The 21,040-nt window shown below is 37.3% G+C and overlaps 1 protein-coding gene across 2 annotated transcripts in view; it reads right to left on the bottom strand.

Annotated features, from left to right (window-relative positions):
• RICTOR (RPTOR independent companion of MTOR complex 2) overlaps positions 1–21,040 on the bottom strand; it is a 131,569-nt gene that overhangs the window by 42,982 nt on the left and 67,547 nt on the right. For both annotated transcript variants that reach the window (XM_056111998.1, XM_056111997.1), the window contains exons 7-10: positions 18,127–18,253; positions 13,460–13,629; positions 8,964–9,031; positions 5,638–5,705 (exon numbers count right to left, since the gene is read on the bottom strand). In XM_056111998.1, coding sequence (XP_055967973.1) covers positions 5,638–5,705; positions 8,964–9,031; positions 13,460–13,629; positions 18,127–18,253 — 433 coding nt within the window. The remainder of the gene's footprint in view (positions 1–5,637; positions 5,706–8,963; positions 9,032–13,459; positions 13,630–18,126; positions 18,254–21,040) is intronic.

Genomic DNA, 21,040 nt, shown 5'->3' on the forward strand with positions numbered 1-21,040 from the left:
GCTCTTTCTATTCTTCTTTGGGAGACCTGAATAGTGTTCTCATCTTGTTTGCGTAGGGCCCAGGTCTCTGAGGCATATGTTAATGCAGGAAGAACAGTGGAATCAAAGAGATGTGCCCGGAGCCAGAGGTTCTTCGTCCTTATCTATTTCTTCGACGTTCTTGAAGGCGTTCCAAGCCGCTCTCTTCCTCCTGCGCAGCTCGGGTGCCAGGTCATTTGTCATGTTGACCTCTCGACCTAGGTACACATAGCTGTTGCATTCGGAGATGGTCGTTCCGTTGAGAGCGAATGGGGCGTCAGGAACGAGGCTGTTTCTCATAAACACTGTCTTCGTAAGATTCAGCTGTAGTCCTACCTTTCCACACTCACAGTCAAAGTCGGCCAGCATTTGTGCCGCTTGGCTGATGTTTGGTGTTATTAAAACAATGTCATCAGCAAAGCGGAGGTGGTGTAGTTGCCGACCATCTATCTTCACTCCCATTCCTTCCCATTCCAGTCGTCGCATGATGTTCTCGAGGGTGGCACTGAAGAGTTTCGGTGAAATGGTATCACCCTGCCGCATCCCTCTCTTGACATCAACAATCACTTCTTTGTAGAATGGTGAGATCCTGGTAGTGAATCCGCAATACAGTTCACAGAGGATCCTGATGTATTGGGCTTGAACGCCCTGATTGGCTAGGGCTTCAATGACCGCTTCCGTCTCAACAGAATCAAAGGCCTTCTTTAAATCAATGAACATTAAACAGAGCGGCATCTTGAACTCCCGAGAAACCTCAATGAGCTTGGTTATCGTGTGGATATGGTCGATGGTGCTGAATCCTTTGCGGAACCCGGCTTGCTCGCATGGTTGTCCTTCATCTAGTGTTCTGCCAATCCTATTTAGGATGACTCGAGTGAACAACTTGTAGATGACAGACAATAGGCAGATCGAGCGATAGTAAATGACAACTTGTAGATGACAGACAATAGGCAGATCTTGGCCAAGAGCATTGATTCATTCGAATGCCTAACAACCCGAATCGGACGTTTACATTTGAATAGATGTGGCTCACTACCTGCAGTTTCTATCTTCGTTGTCTACGCACCAACATCTCATTATGATGAAAGAGAAATCGAGAAGTTCTACATGGAGCTAGAGAAGTTCTATAAAGAAGACCACACCTTCTACAAGATCATTATGGGTGATTTTAATGCCAAGATAGGACCGAGAAGATCAGCTGAAGAACTTCACATCGGGACCCATGGCCTAGAATGGAACGAACAGGGTGAGAGACTGTCTGAGTTCATCATGTCGACCAAGACCATTCATGGTAGCTCACAGTTCCAGAAGGCAGAATCTAAACGATGGACATGGGAGTCTCCCGGTGGACGATTCCACAACGAAATAGACCACATCATATTCAATCGACGGTTTTGCCTGACTGATGTCGCTGTTGTCCCAAAATTTCGAACGGGATCGGACCACCGTCTCCTTCGTGCAAAATTCTACTTCACAGAGCGGGGAGAAAGGGCTGCAAAGTTCAAAAAGAGAACTCCCAGAATGACCACCAACTGGGAACTCTTTGGTACTATTGCGGCAACATGGGAAGATGCCATTGTTGACAACATTGACGAGGAATACGATCGACTGGTTCAGCACCTCCATGAATGTGCGAGGAACACCAAGAGAGAGATAGCCACAAAAAATCGCCTATCTTCGAAAACTCTTGAGCTAATTCGCCAGTGTGGTTTGGCACATGCCTCAGGCAACCGCAAGCTAACGTCCGAGCTTGCAAAGCAGTGCAGAGATGCGATCAAGGAAGACCTCAAAGAGAGAAGAGCAGAAGTACTGGTAGATGCGGCAGAAGCCGGGAAAAGTATTCGTAAGGCCCGCCTGTCCTTCGCCAACTACAAGACCAAGATGACTGCCCTCCAACGTCCTAATGGATCCATCACATCCTCCAGAACAGCAATGGAGAAGATTATCCATGACTTCTACTCAAATCTCTTCGATAGCCATGTCCACTTGCCAACATGCCAAATTCCACAGGATGGATATGTCGTTCCCAACGTTCTCCCTTCCGAAATCTGACACGCCATTTCATCGGTAAAGAAACAAACAGCACCCGGTCCAGACAAGGTCAGACCTGAACACCTAAAGAACCTGCCGTCAGTACTCATCAATACGCTAGCTCGGCTCTTCACTCGCTACCTGTCTGAATGCAAGGTTCCATCCCAATAGAAAACCAGCAGGACCGTACTACTGTTCAAAAAGGGAGACATCCATGACATTGGCAACTATTGCCCGATCTGCCTATTGTCTGGTTATCATAAATGACAGAATATTCAAACATTCTCAGTTATTTCCATACTGGTTAGACATAATCAATTATTTTATCACTTAATTTACTTCTTTGATTTGTTTCATACTAAAGAATTTCATGGATCTGATTGCCTGTTACTCCCATTTACCAGTGAGGAATTCTTGGGAAGTAAGGATATTAGTGAGAATTAAGACAATAGTGTATCATCCTTTAATTTCTCTTAGCCTATTACAAAACTTTGCTTGGAATTTGTCTTAAGTATTTATTCCTGAAATTTACTGACTGCACAGGAGAGTATAACCTACAGACTTCAAATAAGTTATATGAATCAAAAACTTTATGTGATTAAACAAAGCCTAGCAATTTAAAACATATTAGAATTATGTCACAAAGGAAGAAATACAAAGAAAGAGCCAATAAGATATACAAAGTACTCAATGTAATTAGTTTGTTATAGTTCACTGCAACATATGTATGAAACAGATAGCATCATTAAGGCAAGTAAGTAAGAGGAAGGTCAAATGCCAGATGATCCCACTCACCTACCTTTTACAGAGAGAAAAAAACAACATCAAAGAAACAAACAGTATCAAATGAGGAAAAACCCTTGGCACTGGATTAAAAACTCAGATTGGGGCTGGAGCAATAGCACGGGTAGCGCATTTGCCTTGCACGCGGCCGACCAGGGTTCAAATCCCAGCATCCCATATGGTCCCCTGAGCACTGCCAGGAGTGTACTTGAGTGTAGAGCCAGGAGTAACCCTGAGCATTGCTGAGTGTGACTCAAAAAGCAAAAAAACAAAAAACAAAAAACAAACCTCAGATTAACAAATACTGAAGGAGGAAGGAATGAAGAGGTAGACTGGAAAGAACATAAGGATAGTGCTGTAGGGTCTTCAGCACTTTGTAAGTGTAGCTGACATAAATATAACACATGTTAATGCTACTGTAATCCTATTACCTAAGCTACAATAAAAAAATTACTTTAAAAAAAAAAAGGAGGGGCCAGAGCAACAGTCAGCAGGTTGGGCATTTGTCTTGAACGCAACCAACCTGGACTCCATCCCCGGCATCCCATATGTTCCCAGGAATTGCCAGGAGTGACTTCTGAGTGCAGAGCCCAGAAGTAACCCCTGAGCATCACTGGGTGTGACTCAAAAAGCAAAAAAAAAAAAAAAAAAAAAGGAAAGAAAGAGGGACTGGAGAATTAAAATAGCACAGTGGGTAGGGCGCTTACCTTTCATCCCATTTGGTCCCCTGAGTACTGCCAGGAGTAATTCCTGAGCCCAGAGCAAGGAGTAGGCCCTAAGCATCATGGGGTATGGACCCAAAACAAAACAAAAAACACCCCCCAAAAACCCCACAAGCCAGGAAAACACACATTCTCTCTCCATTTGTATTATAAAATTTGTGACCAGGGAAATAAAACTTGTCACAAGGTAACACCACATTTCCTACTCTAGCTAAAATTCAAGACTGACTATGCCAATTGTTTGACAAGGCTGCAAACTAAGTGGAATTCTCACGTACAATGATGACTGTCACTGTTACTGTCACTCCGTTGTTCACTGATTTGCTCGAGCAGGCACCAGTAACGTCTCCATTCATCCCTGTCACATGCTAGTATAACCCGATGGCATACGGGGGGCTCTTTCAGGGTCAGGGGAATGAGGACCACCATTGTTACTGGTTTTGGCATATCAAGTATGCCACAGGTAGTTTGCCAGGCTCTGCCGTGCGGACAGGATACTCTCAGTAGCTTGCTAGGCTCTCCGAGAGGGATGGAGGCTTTGGGGGGCAGTCTCTAATCACCTTTCAGGTGTTCCCAGTCAGGCATATATGCGGGCAGGATACTTTTGGTAGTCTGCTGGGTTCTCTGAGAGCAAAAACTAGACAATAAAAGGTCAATGATGACAGGAATACAAATTTGTATATTTTCAAGAAAAAATCTGGCAGCTTCTTATAAAAATAAAGTTATATCTACTCTGTGACCTAACAATTTCATTCTGGTGTTTACCCAAGAGAAAGGGTCATTCTGGAAGTAAAGGTGTAAGGACTGCTAATGGTAGTTTCATTGAGAACTGTCAAAATCGTTAATTAGTTATGTTCTACAGCAGACCAAGAGCTAAAAGCACTGCCTTATTCACTAAATATACCATAACTCTATAAAATATTTACTATGGTTGGTACAGTCACATAGAAAGAAATATCTGGTTTACTAGGTACATGGGCATATCTAAGTAAAATATCCATTTTTTCTTTTTTACTGTCACATCCTTTTGTATAGAATCCCTTAGTTTGCAAGGATCATAGTAACTTAATTATTTATTTTGGAAGGGGGCTGTGAGAGAAGGGGACCTTGGACCATTCCTGATTGTATTCAGGGTTTACTCCTGGCTCTGTGCTTATGGATTCTTGGCAAGCACAAAGTTCCATATAAGTTGCTAAGAATGGAACCCAGGTTACACATATGCAAAATAAGTGCCTTATTCAACAAACTATACAGAGTTCTTCATTACTTTAAGAAAGATGTTTGTAAGGCAGCTATGCTCACCACTATACGGTAGGAGGGATACTGGGATCAGTGGTGGTGGAGAATGGGCACTGGTGGAGGGATGGGTATTCGATCATTGTATAACTGAAACCCAAACACAAAAATTTGTAAGTCTACAACTGTACCTCATGGTGTTTCACTAATAAAATTTTAAAAAATAATAATAATATGTTTGTATTTTATTTCACAAAAAGAATACAACCTTTTTTTCTCAAAAAAATTGGGATTACTTGTGGCTTACTTGGCTTATCTGGTATTTAATACCTCATACTTTAAAGTAAACTTTAATTCTATATAAGTTAAAACTCCTGAATGGCTTCTTTGTCATTTTAATAGATCACTTAAAAAAATGACACCCAAATAATCACTAGCACAGAAATTACAAGTACTCAGCAAATCTGCATATACTATATATATTACCAGCTGTTTCCTTTTGACATGACAGTTTTACTTTAATAAATTTGGACAAATTCCTTTGGTTCTAATAATTATCTAACCTGAGTTAACATATAAATTAGAAACTACAATAACAACTAAAAGTCATTTTTTTTCTTTTTTTTTTGCTTTTTGGGTCACACTCAGCGATGCAGAGGGATTACTCCTGGTTTATGCACTAAGGAGTTACTCCTGGTGGTGCTCCGGGGGACCATATAGGATGCTGGGAATCAAACCCGGGTCGGTTGCGTGCAAGGCAAACGCCCTACCTGCTGTATTATCGCTCCAGCCCCTAAAAAGGTCATTTTTCTAGATGGATGTTATAAAACAGCAGAGCATGACTTACCTGCCCATGACCGGAATGTAGCTATGATTCCCATTTTACTGGCTAGAAATCTTGCTTCTCTGTCTTCTCTGCTTAACAGGGTAGGGAAAAGTTGGGAGATGCATGTGTATGGGGAAGAGGAAAATGAAAAATAAAATGTTAGATGAAATGTATGTTTCCTACTTCTGTGTAAAAATAAGATTTATGACTGTTAACATTTAAATATTCACATAAAAGTTTAGATAACCCATTAGAAACTAAATTATATACTGACTGTAATTTAAAATTCATCAGTGATTTTTACATAAATTTTAATTGTGCTATTACATTTCATTCTACATTTTCTGAAAATTCTTAGTTCATTAACATCTTTAAGTGAGCATAAGAGAGCACTGTCCTTAGTAAGTACCTCCATTGTAAGAACTCCGTTAATGCAAAGAAAATTACCACAAAACCTTTACTTTTACCATATACATTCACTTCAATATTCTATCCCCAAACATCTGTATTTCCAACAAGTGAACTCAAAAATTCATACATTCACAGAAATGTTCTTATACATTAGCTACTTGACACTTAATATTATCAGTTATTTCATTCTTTTATAAGCATTTATCCAATCATCTCACAGGCTGAACAATTAGAGAACAGTACTGTGTGGCTTATGTATAAATACTTAATAGCAATCTTGTACTCTACTTATGCTACCCTCAACCATCTTTCCCTTTTGTCCACTGTTTCTGTCCATTCTCCCCCCCCCCCCGACCCCCCGTCCTTGTACCAATCAAATCCTTAACAGTTGTGAGAATACAGAAATCCACAGAAGAATGTGTATGTGTGGGGAAGTGGGAGGTGGGCGATGAGGGTTAAAGAGCCATCAACAATCAAGGGTCTATGGATGAGGAAAGAAACACAAAGCCAGACTAGTTCTATGGCACCAACCAAATGAGAACATAACAGAAACTGAAATGCAGGTGGTGGGCTAAGTAAGACTAGGACAACTGTATGACTAAGTTTTCAGCACACGTCTTTAAAAAGTTAGTAACAGGGGCCAAAGTGATGGTACAGAGGGGGAAGGAGCCAGTCTTGCAAGCTAGCCTTGCTAGTGAAGGCTAACCTGGATTGGCCCAAGTCATCCGAAACCCTTGAGGTGTGATGCTGAGGGAGGAGCCAGGAATAAGCCCTGAGCCATAAACTGGGTATAGCCCAAAATACCAAAACAAGCAAAAAAAAGTTAATAACATACTGATTGGTAATGTGTTCTCCAATTTACTATATAAATTTGTGCAATTTTTTAAAAAATCACTAATTTACTTGCTCCCTGGCTATAATGTAACCCTACTCAGAAACTGCCCATATTCTAGAAATTTGGTAAAAGCATGAAAAGCCCCTCCGCCTCTAATTCTAATTATCCAGGTTCCTCTCTTGCTCATACTGGGGGCAGAAGGAAAATGTACATATTAAAATAACCACCCTTCCAAGCCCCAAAGTTCCCACTGCCTTTATCAGTGAGACCTTGTCCCTTAATATATCACTGCTATGACTTTGATCAGGTTAAAGTTATTTATGTAACACAAGAGAATTTAAAATAGGAGAAAGCCTGATCTAACTGGAGAGTTTCCTTAGCTGGTGGTAGGAAATTAGTGAGATTCAAAGAATTTGAAGAATTCTCACTGCTTTTAAAGATGGAGGGGAGAGCTATGTACTAAGGGAAACGGGTGGCCTCTAGAATCTCAGAGCAGGCCACAACTGACAGTAAGGAAACAGGGAGCCCACAGTTGTACAAGAAGGAAGTTAATTCTGCCAACAACCTGAACGAGCTTGGAAACGGATTGTTCACCACAGCCGCCAGATAAGAGCCATGCCAGACTTTTGACCTACTGAACTATGAGCTAATAAACCATGTTATTTTAAACTGTTACATTTGTAGTATATTGTGGTGCTGCAATAGAAAACCCTAATTACCCAGCAACAGACAATATTTAAGTATAGTAAGAGGAAGCCAAGAAAGGAGCAAAAGAATCTCAGCTCAGTTCATACTTGAGTTACCTGGAATTAAGTTTAAGAAATCTTATATCACATCTATTTTAATTCCTTAGCTCAGGTCAAGAAAAGTTAGGGTCTGATATATGCACAATGGTGTACCTAATTAAAGAGGCAAAATCACTACATTTCACTCAAGAGAAAAATAGCCATTAGGAACTACATGTTCCAAATATAATAAGGAATTTTAGAAAAATATAAAGTATTAGTGAAAAATTTAAAATATGTAGTATCAATAAAAACAAGCAAACATGTTTAAAATCCAACAATTCTATCAGAAATACCCCTAATAATGTATTTGCTAGAATTATGTCATTTGTCAAATTTTCAGGGCTGGAGCGATAGCACAGTGGGTAGGGCGTCTGCCTTGCATGCAGCAGACCAGGCCAAGCCGGGTTCGATTCCTCTGCCCCTCTAGGCAAGCTACCGAGTATCTAGCCCGTACAGTAAAGCCTGGCAAGCTCCCCGTGACGTATTCAATATGCCAAACACAGTAACAACAAGTCTCACAATGGAGACGTTACTGGGCCCGCTCGAGCAACTCAATGAACAATGGGAGGACAGTGCTACAGTCAAATTTTCAGGAATCCTAAACAAATTTAGTAAGAAGTTATAACGTAATACCCCATGGATATGTACACTTTCCTCCAAAAGACTACAAACTTTTCTAACTCCTTTCAAGAAATAAACCTGTATTCTCCCTTTATTTCCCTATTGAACTTAATCTCAAATTTTTACAAGTACACCTTCCACTTCTCAATTTGGTAAGGAAACTCTTTCTATTGTTATCTTTTATTTCACTCTATTTTATGACATTCTCGATGTAACTATTGTACCTTTATAATATAAACAATTCAAAAAAACACTATTTCAACTGTAGCCCATCTTACATTTTAAGAAAGAAATTGTAAGAATCCCTTGCACGTGGTGAGGCTCTGAGTTCGATTCCCATTAACACAATCCCCGCCCCCAAGCATTATCATCTGTGGCCCTCATAATCCTCAGCACTGCTGGGAGTGGTCTTCAGGCCCTGATCGTTGCCAGGAGTGGCCTCCACAACAGTAAAGGAGAACATTTTTTAAATAATTAAAAAATTAATTGCTGGGGCTGGAGGAATAGCAGAGTGGGAGGCCACCTGCTTTGCGTATGGCTGACCTGGGTTCAATCCCTGGCACACATATCCCTTGAGCCCTGCCTGAAGTTATTGCTGAATGTAAATCCAGAAGTCCTGAGCATGCTGGTAGAAGCTCAAACACACATACACTCTCCCTCCCTACCCCTCATTATAAACAAATAGTACTTACTTGAGTTGTCCTTCAGCTGTATCTGGACTATGTCTGTAGTGAAAATCAGTATAGGGCGCTAAAATTCGCTAATTAAAAAAAAAAGTTTATTGTAAAATACATTCTTCTTGTAAAAGTTAAAATTCCTCCACTCTGCTTTTTAATTTGACATACTATTTAATAGATATACTTCTTCAAATACATTATTGAAAATAGGTTGAGTTCTACTGAATTTTGACCCATTTATAATATAACTTCTGACCTATTTATAATATAATTTCCTCGAACTAAGCAAAATCATGTAACTAGGATCAGGTGAAGAAAATAACATCGTTTAACCTGTGGGTTCTCGACCCTCATAGGGTCACTTTACTTTTAAAAACTGTTATAAAATAAAACTGATTTCTTATCAATAAATGTTTGTGATCTGTTGTCTATTTTATATAACTTCATACCTGGGATTGTCTAAGTTTTTCAGGTGAAGAAAGTGTAAGTGGAATAAAAGTTTAAGAAGTCCTGATTCTAACACTGATTTAGTTTTGCCTCTTTTTAACCATTTATTATACTAATGTTCTCTTTGTTATAATTTTAAAAAATACAAGTTATTTTATTTCCCTTGTATTCAGCAACCGTGTTAAAATCATTATTTTAGAACTTTGAAACAGCATATCCTATTTACCAAATCTCATGCCTCACTCTATTAGGTATTCAGAATTAGACTAACATGTTACCAATATTACTTGAAAATTAGTGGGTTTTTCCCCCAATTTTATCATACATATCCCTCTTCATTTCTTCCTACATTTCCTTGTTTCTCTTAATTTTCCTTCTGAGACTTCTTTAATCCTTTCTTTGTATCTGCCTCATTTTTTAAGCAACAATCAAGATGTAAATAATTTGTGTGAGTCAAGCATCTAGGAACCAGCAGTTTATTCTGATGCAGCAAACACTGGTCAGAGTTAGAGTCATCTGAAAACTTAATGGGAGGTGGAGTATGTGCTCCAGTTGTTGACAGTAAGGGCTCAGTTCCCCTCCACATGTACCTTGAGTTGCTTAGCCATTCTACGGCATAAAGCTAGCAATCCAAGAGTATGTTTCTTTAAATTGCCCTTAGTCCTTTCCTCTTTTTTTTTGCGTTTAAAAAGTATTTTCTCAGGGCTAGAGCGAGAGTGCAGTGGGTAGGGCATTTGCCTTGCACACGGTTGATCCGGGTTCGATTCTCAGCACCGCCAGGAATAATTCCTAAGTGCAGAGCCAGGAGTAACTAACCCCTGTGCATTGCCAGGTGTGACCCCAAAAAGCTAAAATAAATAAATAAGTAAATAAAAGGTATGTTGTCAAGGCTAGCCTAGTATTATTTTCTTTCAGCACCCTACGAATACTTTATTTCTGGTTTCCTTTATTTTCACTGAAAAACCAGCAGTCAGATTTCCCTCTAGGAAGTAATGCATTTATTTTTCTTAGTTACTACTATTTATTTGCCTGGGCAAGAGAGATAGTACAGGAGTTATTGGCTGAGCCCAGTTTGTTCTCCAGCATCATATATGGTCCCCCAAGCACCACCAGGAGTGACCCCTGAGCACAGAGCCCAAAATAAGTTCTGAGCATTACTGGGAGCAGCCCAACACCCACTCCATCCCCAGAAAATGTGTGGAAATTTATTATCTTTGATTTCAGCAATCATATCATGACAGTGATTATTAAACTGTTTTCTTTTTTATTACCTTATTTTTTCTGAAGAAACTTTGTGGACACAAAGTTTCAGCAAACTTCTGGCCACTGTCTAGCTATATGCTGTTGTTCGTATTTTTTTCTCCAAAGTCTAAAGTCTTTGATTCTGTTCTATCTACTTTTTCTTCTGATTGTGGAGTAACATCAGGCTATGCTAACGATGGTACTCAGACAGAACCCAAGTCAGCTGCATGCGAAGTAAGCATCTTACCTATTGTATTAATCTCTCAGGCCTTGTTCTGTTTTTTTACTGAGTTTTTTTCTTTATTCACTTATTTTGGGAAATCAATGAAAAAGTTTTTTAAAGAGCCAAAGTGAATGAAATAATAGAGAAAAAATATTATTAAATAAAACACTGAGTCATAAAGACAGTACAGCAAGAGTTAAGGTGTTTACCTTGCGGACAGCTGACCCTGGTTCGATTTCTGGCACAGCATATGGCCCCAGAGCACTACCAGGAATGATCTACTGAGCAGAGCCCTGCATAAGCCCTGAATACTGCAAGGTATAGCAATAAAACCAGTAATATCAAAATAATAATAACAATGATAATAATACAGTTTTAAAGCCATTTGTTGTGTTCCATTGACTTTTTCCTTCTGTGCTTTCCTCTCATTTTAACTGGCCCTTTTTCAGTTTACTAATGATATTTTTTTGATCAGGTGCAATTTTTAAATTTTACTGCATTTCAAATTTCAGGCAAATTTTTAGGCAATTCTAGAAATGCCTCCTACTTGATTCAATTTGTATATGTCAATTATCTAGTAAAAAATTCCATTATTTAATCTATTATATTCCTCTTTTTCTCTATTTTCTTGAAAGTAAGAATGGCTGGAATGTTTTAAAGTCTTTTCCCTCTAACTACAATATCTGGAATCAGAATTCTTAAACCTTTTCCACTTGTCACTGAAAAAATTCTCATGCAACCAGAGATATGTAGTTACATGGTATAGATTAAGAAATCAAGTATTTGCTGCAGACAAATCATTAAAAAAATTTATACTGAATTTTTTTTTGGGGGGGGGAGCTTCAGATGGTGATGCTCAGGGATTACTCTTGGCTTTGTGCTCGGAAATTACTTCTGGCAGTGTTTGAGGGGGGGCATGTGGGATGCTTGGGATCAAACCCAGGTGGGCCACAAGCAAGGCGAGGACACCACTCAGTGAACCATCTCTCCAGTCCCTGAACTGTTTTTTTAAAGTTATATTACCCCATATGGAAACGCAGCTCATAGTTTAAGCAGTCAGAATTTAGATCACCCATAGGCGTATTTCTACAGGGTGCCTCAACCAATGACACTGGGATTTTCTGTCATAAATTGATATTTTCCCTCCCTTCCTCCCTCCTTTTCTACCTCCTCCCACCCTCCCTATATTTTTGTCAGACAATGTAAATTCTGTAACTAGCTCCAAGTGACATCTGCACTTAAACTGGTTCACTCTTTCCTCTGTTGCTTTAATTGGGCTGATGATCTAACCACCAAATGAAACTGAGATTATGCTGCAATTCTAACAACACTGAATGTTTTTGATTTCTCATATTTCTAAAAATAATACTCTAATTTTTCAATTGAAATATTAGCAAGTATTTTTCTCTTCAGTAGTAAGAAACAAATTTTTCTCCATGAAATTTCTAAGTACTAGACGATGGAGAGAGCACAGCAGGTAGGGCACTTGCCTTGCATGCTACTGGCCTGGGTTCAATCCCTGACATCCCATTTAGTCATCCTGAGCACTACAAGGGGTAACTACTGAGTGCAGAGCAATAGTAACCTCTGAGCATCACTGGTGTGACAAATAAATAATCCCTCTTACCCCTACCCCCAAGCACTGAGCTTATTCACCCAGAAATAGTTTTAGAACTTAGGTAATGTCAGGAACAGGAAATCAGTTATAGAGAACTTCGTCACTTTAGCAACAGACAACTACTAAAAGTTTTTCCTGTTTTTTAACCCAACAAAAGCATTATCTGGATTTTCAACTTCTGAATAAAACCAAATCAGTATATGACCCACGGGAAGAAAAAACAAACAAACAAACAATGATATCTAATCAATTCAGTTTCCTAGAGAGGTCTTTTAACTTCTGTATATGAAGCCCTAATAAAATCAGAACTATGACATCTAAAATAAATGTGAAAAATTTAGAAAAAAATACTAGGGGAAATACGTTATATGATAGAACATCTACAATAGACAACATTGTAGTGTATTTATGCTAGGAAATAGAATAGAACACATGTAGTTATTCTATTTCAACTTTCACTACACACTTTAAAGAAGAGCATATTCTCTACATACTCTTCTTTTAGAATAACTAAAAATTAGCAAATTAATAAAAAATTTAAACTAAATTATTTATTTCTTTCGAGTTTATATGATCACTATTTGCTAACAGTATGTTTCCAAATTCAGACTATTAGCACGAAGTGTATAAATAACTGAAGCTATTTACATAGAGATCATTCAACTATTTCACCAATATTCATAAAGCCTTTCAAAACAGTCTCTTTAAAAAAAAATTATCTTACATAACTGTACCTGTGCTAATTTGCTTATTAGCAAGCTGTTCACAGATAATTTAAAAATTTACTGTCATATAATTATTTGAATTATTTAAAAGTATAAAATATTTAAGAGTATTTTCAATTGAGACCAAATAAAATGAGAAACAAAATACTTCTAGGAATGTCAGTTACTTTAGGTTTGATAATGAGAACCATGCTGCAATAAAAAGGATCTATTTAAACACAAATTTAAAAACTAGAAGACAGTTAAAAATTCCTACCTCTAATTCTACATCAGCTCGCACATATTGTCGGGTTTTTGGATGATTAAGGAGATGTAAAATTGTAGTAATGAGAGCCTCGTTTATTCGACTTAATTGGCAATCAATAACATTTTTCAAGATGGTATTTAATCCACCTCTAAGAGCCACCACCTCTGGATTCTGAAGTGCTGAAAGAAGAAAGAAAAACTTAATATATTGTACTTGGAGACAATTATCTACAAAACAAGAAATTTGAAATATTTTAATACTTATATTAATTTCTGATATGAAATCAATTCTAGTCAATGACATGTGGATAAGCATATATAATATGAGCTCATGAATAAACTTTGCCATACCCTAAAATTTTTCATGCCCTGTATTTTTTATATCCTTCACATGTACTAGAAGTAATTCTTCCTATTAATTGCAAGTTGTTATTTATAGAGTGGGAATATTAACACTTTACATGTTTTAAATAATCTAACTGATTTGTAATTTCACTTTATAAGAATATGCTTTAAACTCAAACTCCTACCTTACTCTGAAGACAAGTATTTGCTCTGCATGGGTATGCGTATGTATTTTAAATAAGTTCATGTTAACATTACTGTTTTCTGTCAGGAACTGGGATTTGGCTAACTATAAATAAAAGTTATAAACTTTTATTCAAATGCTTAAACTTAATTTTGTGTTTTTGATATCACTATATCACTGTCATCCAGTTTTTCATCGATTTACTTGAACGGGCACCAGTTAACATCTCATTTATCCCAGCCCTGAGATTTTAGGAGATTCTCCTTACTCGTCTTTCCCAATGCTGCTATATTGGAGGCTCTTTCAGGGTCAGGGGAATGAGGCCCGTTATTGTTACTGTTTTTGGCATCTCAAATGTGCCACGGGTAGCTTCCCAGGCTCTGCCATGCGGGCGGGATACTTTCGGTAGCTTGCTAGGCTTTCCAAGAGGAACAGAGAATATAAGCTAGTATGTCATCTCGGCCATGTGCTCCAGGAAATACTGCATCATTCTCTTCCGGGAGCTTTGTTTTATGGTCTTTGTATTGTGGCTGTTGAAGAGATTACATGGTGCCTGGGGCAGTTTGCGGGGTGGCAGTCAAGCTACTGGAAAACGGAGGATCTGGGTGGAGGAGGCCCAGTTCAGAACGGAGCAGGCTTGGAGATCTCAGCCATGGGTCCCACATACCTGGGTTCCTCTGCCGGTTCCTTTATGCGTGAGGCTCGTCCGAGCATGTGGAGAGTGGCCTTGAGCACAGCTGTGGCTGAGCTCTGGAGGTTTTCAGCTGCTGGGGTTCTGCTTGGGGTGGGGAGGGAAACTCAACTCACCTCTCTCCAAAGGGCCCCCTTGAAAACAGCCTGGTGTGGGGGTTGAGGTTCGGCCATTTTTGATATATGAAATATTTTTATATTTTTGATATATATTTTAAATATATAAGGGTTTATAACAAGAATTCTTCATCGTCTTATCTCTTGATAACCTGGTTTAACAGTTCATTAAATAAACTTGAGGAAAAATATCTTGCCTTTTACCTCCATTTCTTTCTCAAAGATGTTCTCATGTTTGTTCCTTTCCTTTATATTCATTTAGTTGAATTTCAGAATAAAGACTTCTTTTTTCTAAATTGAAGCTTACTTACAGTGAAATGTGCAGGCCTTAGTGGTATACCATTCAATAGCATTTGAACAATGTCTCTACATTTATAACCAACAACCCAAACTAAGTATAAAACCTTCATAAAAAGCAAGTGATCATCAACATAAAGAGAGGGGCTCGGCAGAGTGATACCATTTCACCAAAACTCTTCAGTGCCACCCTTGAGAACATCATGTGATGACTGGAATGGGAAGAATGGGAGTGAAGATAGACAGTCGGCAACTACACCACCCCTGCTTCGCTGATGACTTCATTCTAATAACTCCAAACATTAGCCAAGTGGCACAAATGCTGGCCAACTTTGACCTTGAGTGTGGAAAGGTCGGACTGCAGCTGAATCTCAGCAAGACAATGTTCATGAGAAAACGGACTCATTCCTGACATTCCATTCGCTCTCAACGGAATGAACATCTCCGAATGCAGCAGCTATGTGTACCTAGGTCGAGAACTCAACATGACGAACAACCTGGCAACCTGAACTGAGTAGGAGGAAGAGAAGGCATGGAACGCCTTCAAGAGCAGTGAAGAAACAGCTCCGGCTCTGGGCACATCTTTTCGACTCCACCGTTCTTCCTGCATTAACATATGCCTCAGAGACCTGGGCCCTATGGAAACAGGATGAGAACGCTATTTGGGTCTCCCAACGAGGAACTGAAAGAGCCATGCTTGGAATATCACACTTCACTCAAGTGAGAGAAGGAATCCAGAGTTCCAACTTCCGTCGACGATCAAGAATCAGAGACGCTGTCTCATTTGCCAAGGCATTGAAAATCAGATGGGCTGGACATGTAATGAGATTTGGAGACAACTGCTGGACCGACTGGGTTCCATGGGACATCAAAAGATCGTGTGGCCGGCCACCTATGAGATGGTCAGACTTCTTTGTCAAGATCCTGAACAATCGGTTTGAGGCTCTTCGTGTTCCTGGAGCGAGCAGATGCCATTGGGCTACACTAGCATGCGACAGGGACTAATGGAGACGTTATTGGCGCCCGCTCAAGCAAATCGATGAGTAACAGGATGTCAAGTGATAAAATTCCTTCGCATCACTTTTCAATGCACAAACGCAAATCTCTCTTCTACCTGTATCAATAGCCATAGCTTCTTCAGAACAATTAAAATGAATTCAAAATTATCTTCTAAGTATGCATACAACTTATGTTTATTTCATTCTTTTCTACTTTAGAATAAGTTTCATTTTTTCTATTATATACGCATAAGATATCAAGTCTGTTATTTTTCACATTTCCACTATAATGAATATTAATTTGCCTTTCAGTTATCTTCTAGATACATAATTTATAGTGTCTTCTTTCCAATATGCAAGCTTATGTTTTATATTATGCTTAAAAGATCTTAAATAATATTAAATAAAAGAATATGAATTTTATACAGAGCCTTAAAACTATTTTTTTAAAAACTACATAATTTGGTCATTTTTACTAACTACTTCTTTGGAGTTTTTTGTTTGTTTTTGCTTCCTTATGGCCATACCTTGCTGTCTTCGGGGCTTACTCCTGGCTCTGCACTCAAGGACTAATCACTCCTGACAGTGTTGGGGGACCATGTATGGTGCTAGACATTTAACAGGAATTGCTGCATGCAAGGCCAGTGCCCTACCTGCTGTATCAGTTTTATGGTTTTTGATCCACAGTACTTTCTAAACTGTAAATTAGAACTTTTTCATCAAAAACCATTAATTTCAGTACAAGTCTCAAACATACGTGCACTCTTACAAAAAAATTGGTATTTCTTTGTTTTTATATATTTTCTATATCTAATCTGCATTTCATACATTTACATATATTTGTATATTACTTTCTTTTATACAGGATAAACAATGGATTTTGTTTTCTGAGACTCAATTTTACTCTAACATTCCTCCTGATGACCTTGAAATATTTTTCTATTTATGGAGTTCAGCTCATTCATTTATTTTCAATAATTTGTGCCAAATTACAAAACTGCTACGATCAAAGGCTAACTCTTGAGATACAGATTTCCAAGCGTCCCATCATTTATATATAGTCAAATTTTTATAATTTTCAAAATTTTTATCATATTCCTGACTGTGTCTATAAACCGAGGCTGCAGATAGCATTTTTTACTTTAATAATGATTATTTTATCTCAATGGCATCTTGGATCTCCTTTTGTTTCTTCTGTTTAAAACCCTTATTAACTTTTTAGACAAAGAACAAATGTGATCAACACTATTTCTAGTTTGGGCAGGAAAAAAATGTATTTTTCTATCATTTAAAATTATATTTATGGGCTGGAGACAATACAGGGGTTAATGTGCTTGCCTTGCTAAAACCAACTCAGATCCCTAGTACTGCATACAGTTCCAAAGAATATGGCTCAGGCTTCATTCCTGAGCACAGAGTCAGGAGCATCTGAGCATCACTGAGCATGGCACCACATCCCAAGGGAATACATGAATAAATAAGTGAATAAATAATATTGCTGTTGTTTAGCAATGAGGAAGAAACTGCAAATATGTTGATTAGTCATGAATTTCATTGAGATATAGTTCTCCTATTGATTCTATATAAAATATTTACCTATTACCTTTGTTACATTTATTCCTTTTTATGGCATTAATACTTGTCTTCTTTATAAACTTTCAATAATTCACATTTTCTTACAATAAACAAATACCGAACCATGCTTTTTAACAGTTTTGCATGTAAAACTCATTCTTGTAAACTATTATTTTTGAATCCTCATGAAGATATAATAGTGTGCTTAATGGGTATGCTTGAGTCCAATTTTAAGAAACTGTATTCTAATTACTAGAATTTGGATAGTTCCTACATAAACTTCATGAGTAAAACTTTGAAATTTATTAAATATTAGGTCACTTTTACTTACATATTTCCAAACAAGTCCTTTACTTCCTATCAAGAATGTTCTTTACTCATATCTTTGTACAATAATTAATTTATTAAAGGTATTAAGAAATGTTACATATTTTTCCTAAAAGCAGTTTATTATTTGAAGAAAATTCTGACCTAGTTCACAGATAATAGCAATGCATGCTCGGACCATTCTGTCTCTTTCTTGAAGTCCATCATTTCCAACTGCTATTAAGGAGTTAGCCACAGAGCTAGGAAATAAGGAAGCATTCACAGTAATCATCTGTAACAGGGAGAAGTCAGAAAAATGAGTTATTTTCACTATAATACATTTTAAAACCTCTTTTATTCAAAGTGAGGTATTTATGCCCTTATAATATTTGTTCAAATACAGGAATCAACTTTAAATGTATCCTATGGACATTTCCATACATACAAAGAATACAAATAATAACTGCTACAATAAATATTAATAATGATTGCTAATAAGATGTGCTGACTCTTCTATAACTGAGAATGCTTTACTCTTACATCAATGAATATTCAAAAAAGAAAAAGAATTATTATTGGAATAAAAAAAACTAATGATTTTTGGCATGACAAGACAGATATAAACAAGCAAATTGAAGATTATGAGTAGGTAATTTGTAAACTTCCCATAAGGAATTAAGAGAAACTCTGAGTTTTCTAAGAGTATCAAAACTGAAACCCAAGCACAAAAATTTATAAGTCTATAACTGTACCTCATGGTGTTTCACTAATAAAAAAAGAAAAAAAAAGAAAAAAATTTGAGCAGAGAATGCAGAATGAACATAATATAAAGTAGGGTGGAAATAAAGAGCAGGAAAGAAGAAATGATAAAAAAGCAGCAGCTGTATATAATACTTTGTTTACACACATAATGGTATACTGAGATAAAGTCATTTCTGGTTCATCTCAAAGTGGATTCTTAATATCAAAGTAAAAAAAAAAGAAGCATTTAACATCAACAAAACCTAGGAGTCCAATGAGGGTTTGGGAATTTGGGAAACTGAATTTTCACTCTGGATTTTTCAATATTTTTATATGTAATAAAGAATGGTGATTCCCCTAAATGTATCCTTTCAAATGAAAAAAATGTGACATATTCTTACTACAAAAATTAAAAATATTAATACTTACGTTCTTCCAGCTTTGGATACTAACTGCTTATAGAAACTATAAAGTAGTTACAAGAGAACAGCTGTCCAAGATTCAGAATTTTTTTTAAAAAAATGGAGCATGTGTATTACATGGTCAATATCTTCACTCTAACTCTCTAACTTGACTATGAGACTAACCATTCCTCCCTGCTTTAACATGCTTAAGAAGCCATCTGAGGGGAGATGGCGGGTGGGGGGTGGGGAGAGGTTAGTGATCACATCCACAAAGCAGTACTGTTTTAGCAGCACCCAACCTGTTTAAGCCTTCCACTGTTAGAGATGTGAGGTTATATGATATACTTTATGCTCGTAACAGATGTGGCTGGAGAATTGGTATTGAACCTATAGCATCAGTAGAACAGAAAATGTGATGTATTTTATGCATGTCAAAAAAGGAATGACCAATTAGAGTAGGCATTAGACTATATTGATTTAAAATTATTTGAATTTTTTTATTTACATAGGTGAAAATCAAATAGCAATAAAGAATCACAAATTGAGAAAAAAAAAAAAGGAATGACCAGTTCATGTTCTACAGAGAATGGAAACTGGTTTACTGTATTCCAAAATAGGGCTTCAAACTTTTTTTTTTTCATTTAAATTGTTAGGAGGCTTGGAGCTATTAGTTAATCTATCTTCCAATATACTGTTTAATACAGCGCTGAATGAATGACGAAAGTTGTCAATGGATGAGTGATCAACTAATAGCTCTGCTAGTAATCATTTTTTCTTCAATAAAGTTGCATAATCCAAAAAAATTCAAAATATATCTCTAATATTACTCTAATTATGAACCTTTAATTGTTATTGCTGTCAAGGTAACTCACTGTTAGAGAGTCGATGAAAGCTAGGGCAAAGCATATGCAAAGCATGTGCTCTACCGATTGACCTATATCCCCACCAGCTGCAAACATCTTTAAGTCAATCTCCTGAATATGCTCCCTCTACATACTATATGTACAACTGGGAGAAACTAGAAAAAGAGGAAATGACCTATATAATCCCTAATCCAACAGCCCACAATCCTAGGATACAAGGTGAATTCAAAGGTGGGGATGGAGTAAAACTAGAAACTGTAGATGTCTTTACAGTAAAAGAAACCTCTATTACAAGGCCTCATGAATAAAGTTTTGTATACATTAAAATTCTTACTCAACTTGCTTCTAATCGAGTTAATTTTCAGGTGACTATTCAGCAATCAGGGATCACATTACAGTAACAACAATGAAAATATTTCTTAAAGACATTTTCATTAGACGCATCATGAATTTTCCTTAATACCCTCTCCTCTCGTGAAGAATTTAGATTATGACCATTTATCCTATATAGTGGTATGAACTATTTATTTCAACTGCCAATGGACAGTATTTAAATACACCTTTAAAACAACCAACTTGTAACTATTTGTTACATCCATTCAGTAACATTAACTCCAAGAATATAATTAAGAAAGAAAAAAATCAAGGTGGGAAGCAAGTAATCCTCTTTCTTTAAATATTTTTATTTAAAACATATTCTTCCTTTAAAATCCCCTAATTGCTGAACAGTCACATGAAAACTAACTCGATTAGAAGCAAGTTGAATAAGAATTTTAACGTATACAAAAAACATAAACTATTATGTTTCATTTATACTTCTTGTGGGATAATACATATATTTTTTAGTCTGAGTTAAAAGTATTCAAATACTACCCCCAGCTTGTGGTCAGGGAACCAGGTGGTGTGAAGATTAAACCCAAACCTCTGCTTTGACAAAGCATGAACTCCAGTCATTTGAGTTATCTCTCTAGTAGCATTTTGGGGAATATTCGTTTATAATAAACAATTTGGAGATCTCCAAGCCTACTCGGATCGGATCGGGGCTGAGCATCCTCCACCCAGATCCTCCAA

Source organism: Sorex fumeus, unplaced genomic scaffold (assembly GCF_029834395.1).
Source record: "Sorex fumeus unplaced genomic scaffold, SorFum_2.1 ptg000015l, whole genome shotgun sequence".
NCBI classification, from domain to species: domain Eukaryota; kingdom Metazoa; phylum Chordata; class Mammalia; order Eulipotyphla; family Soricidae; genus Sorex; species Sorex fumeus.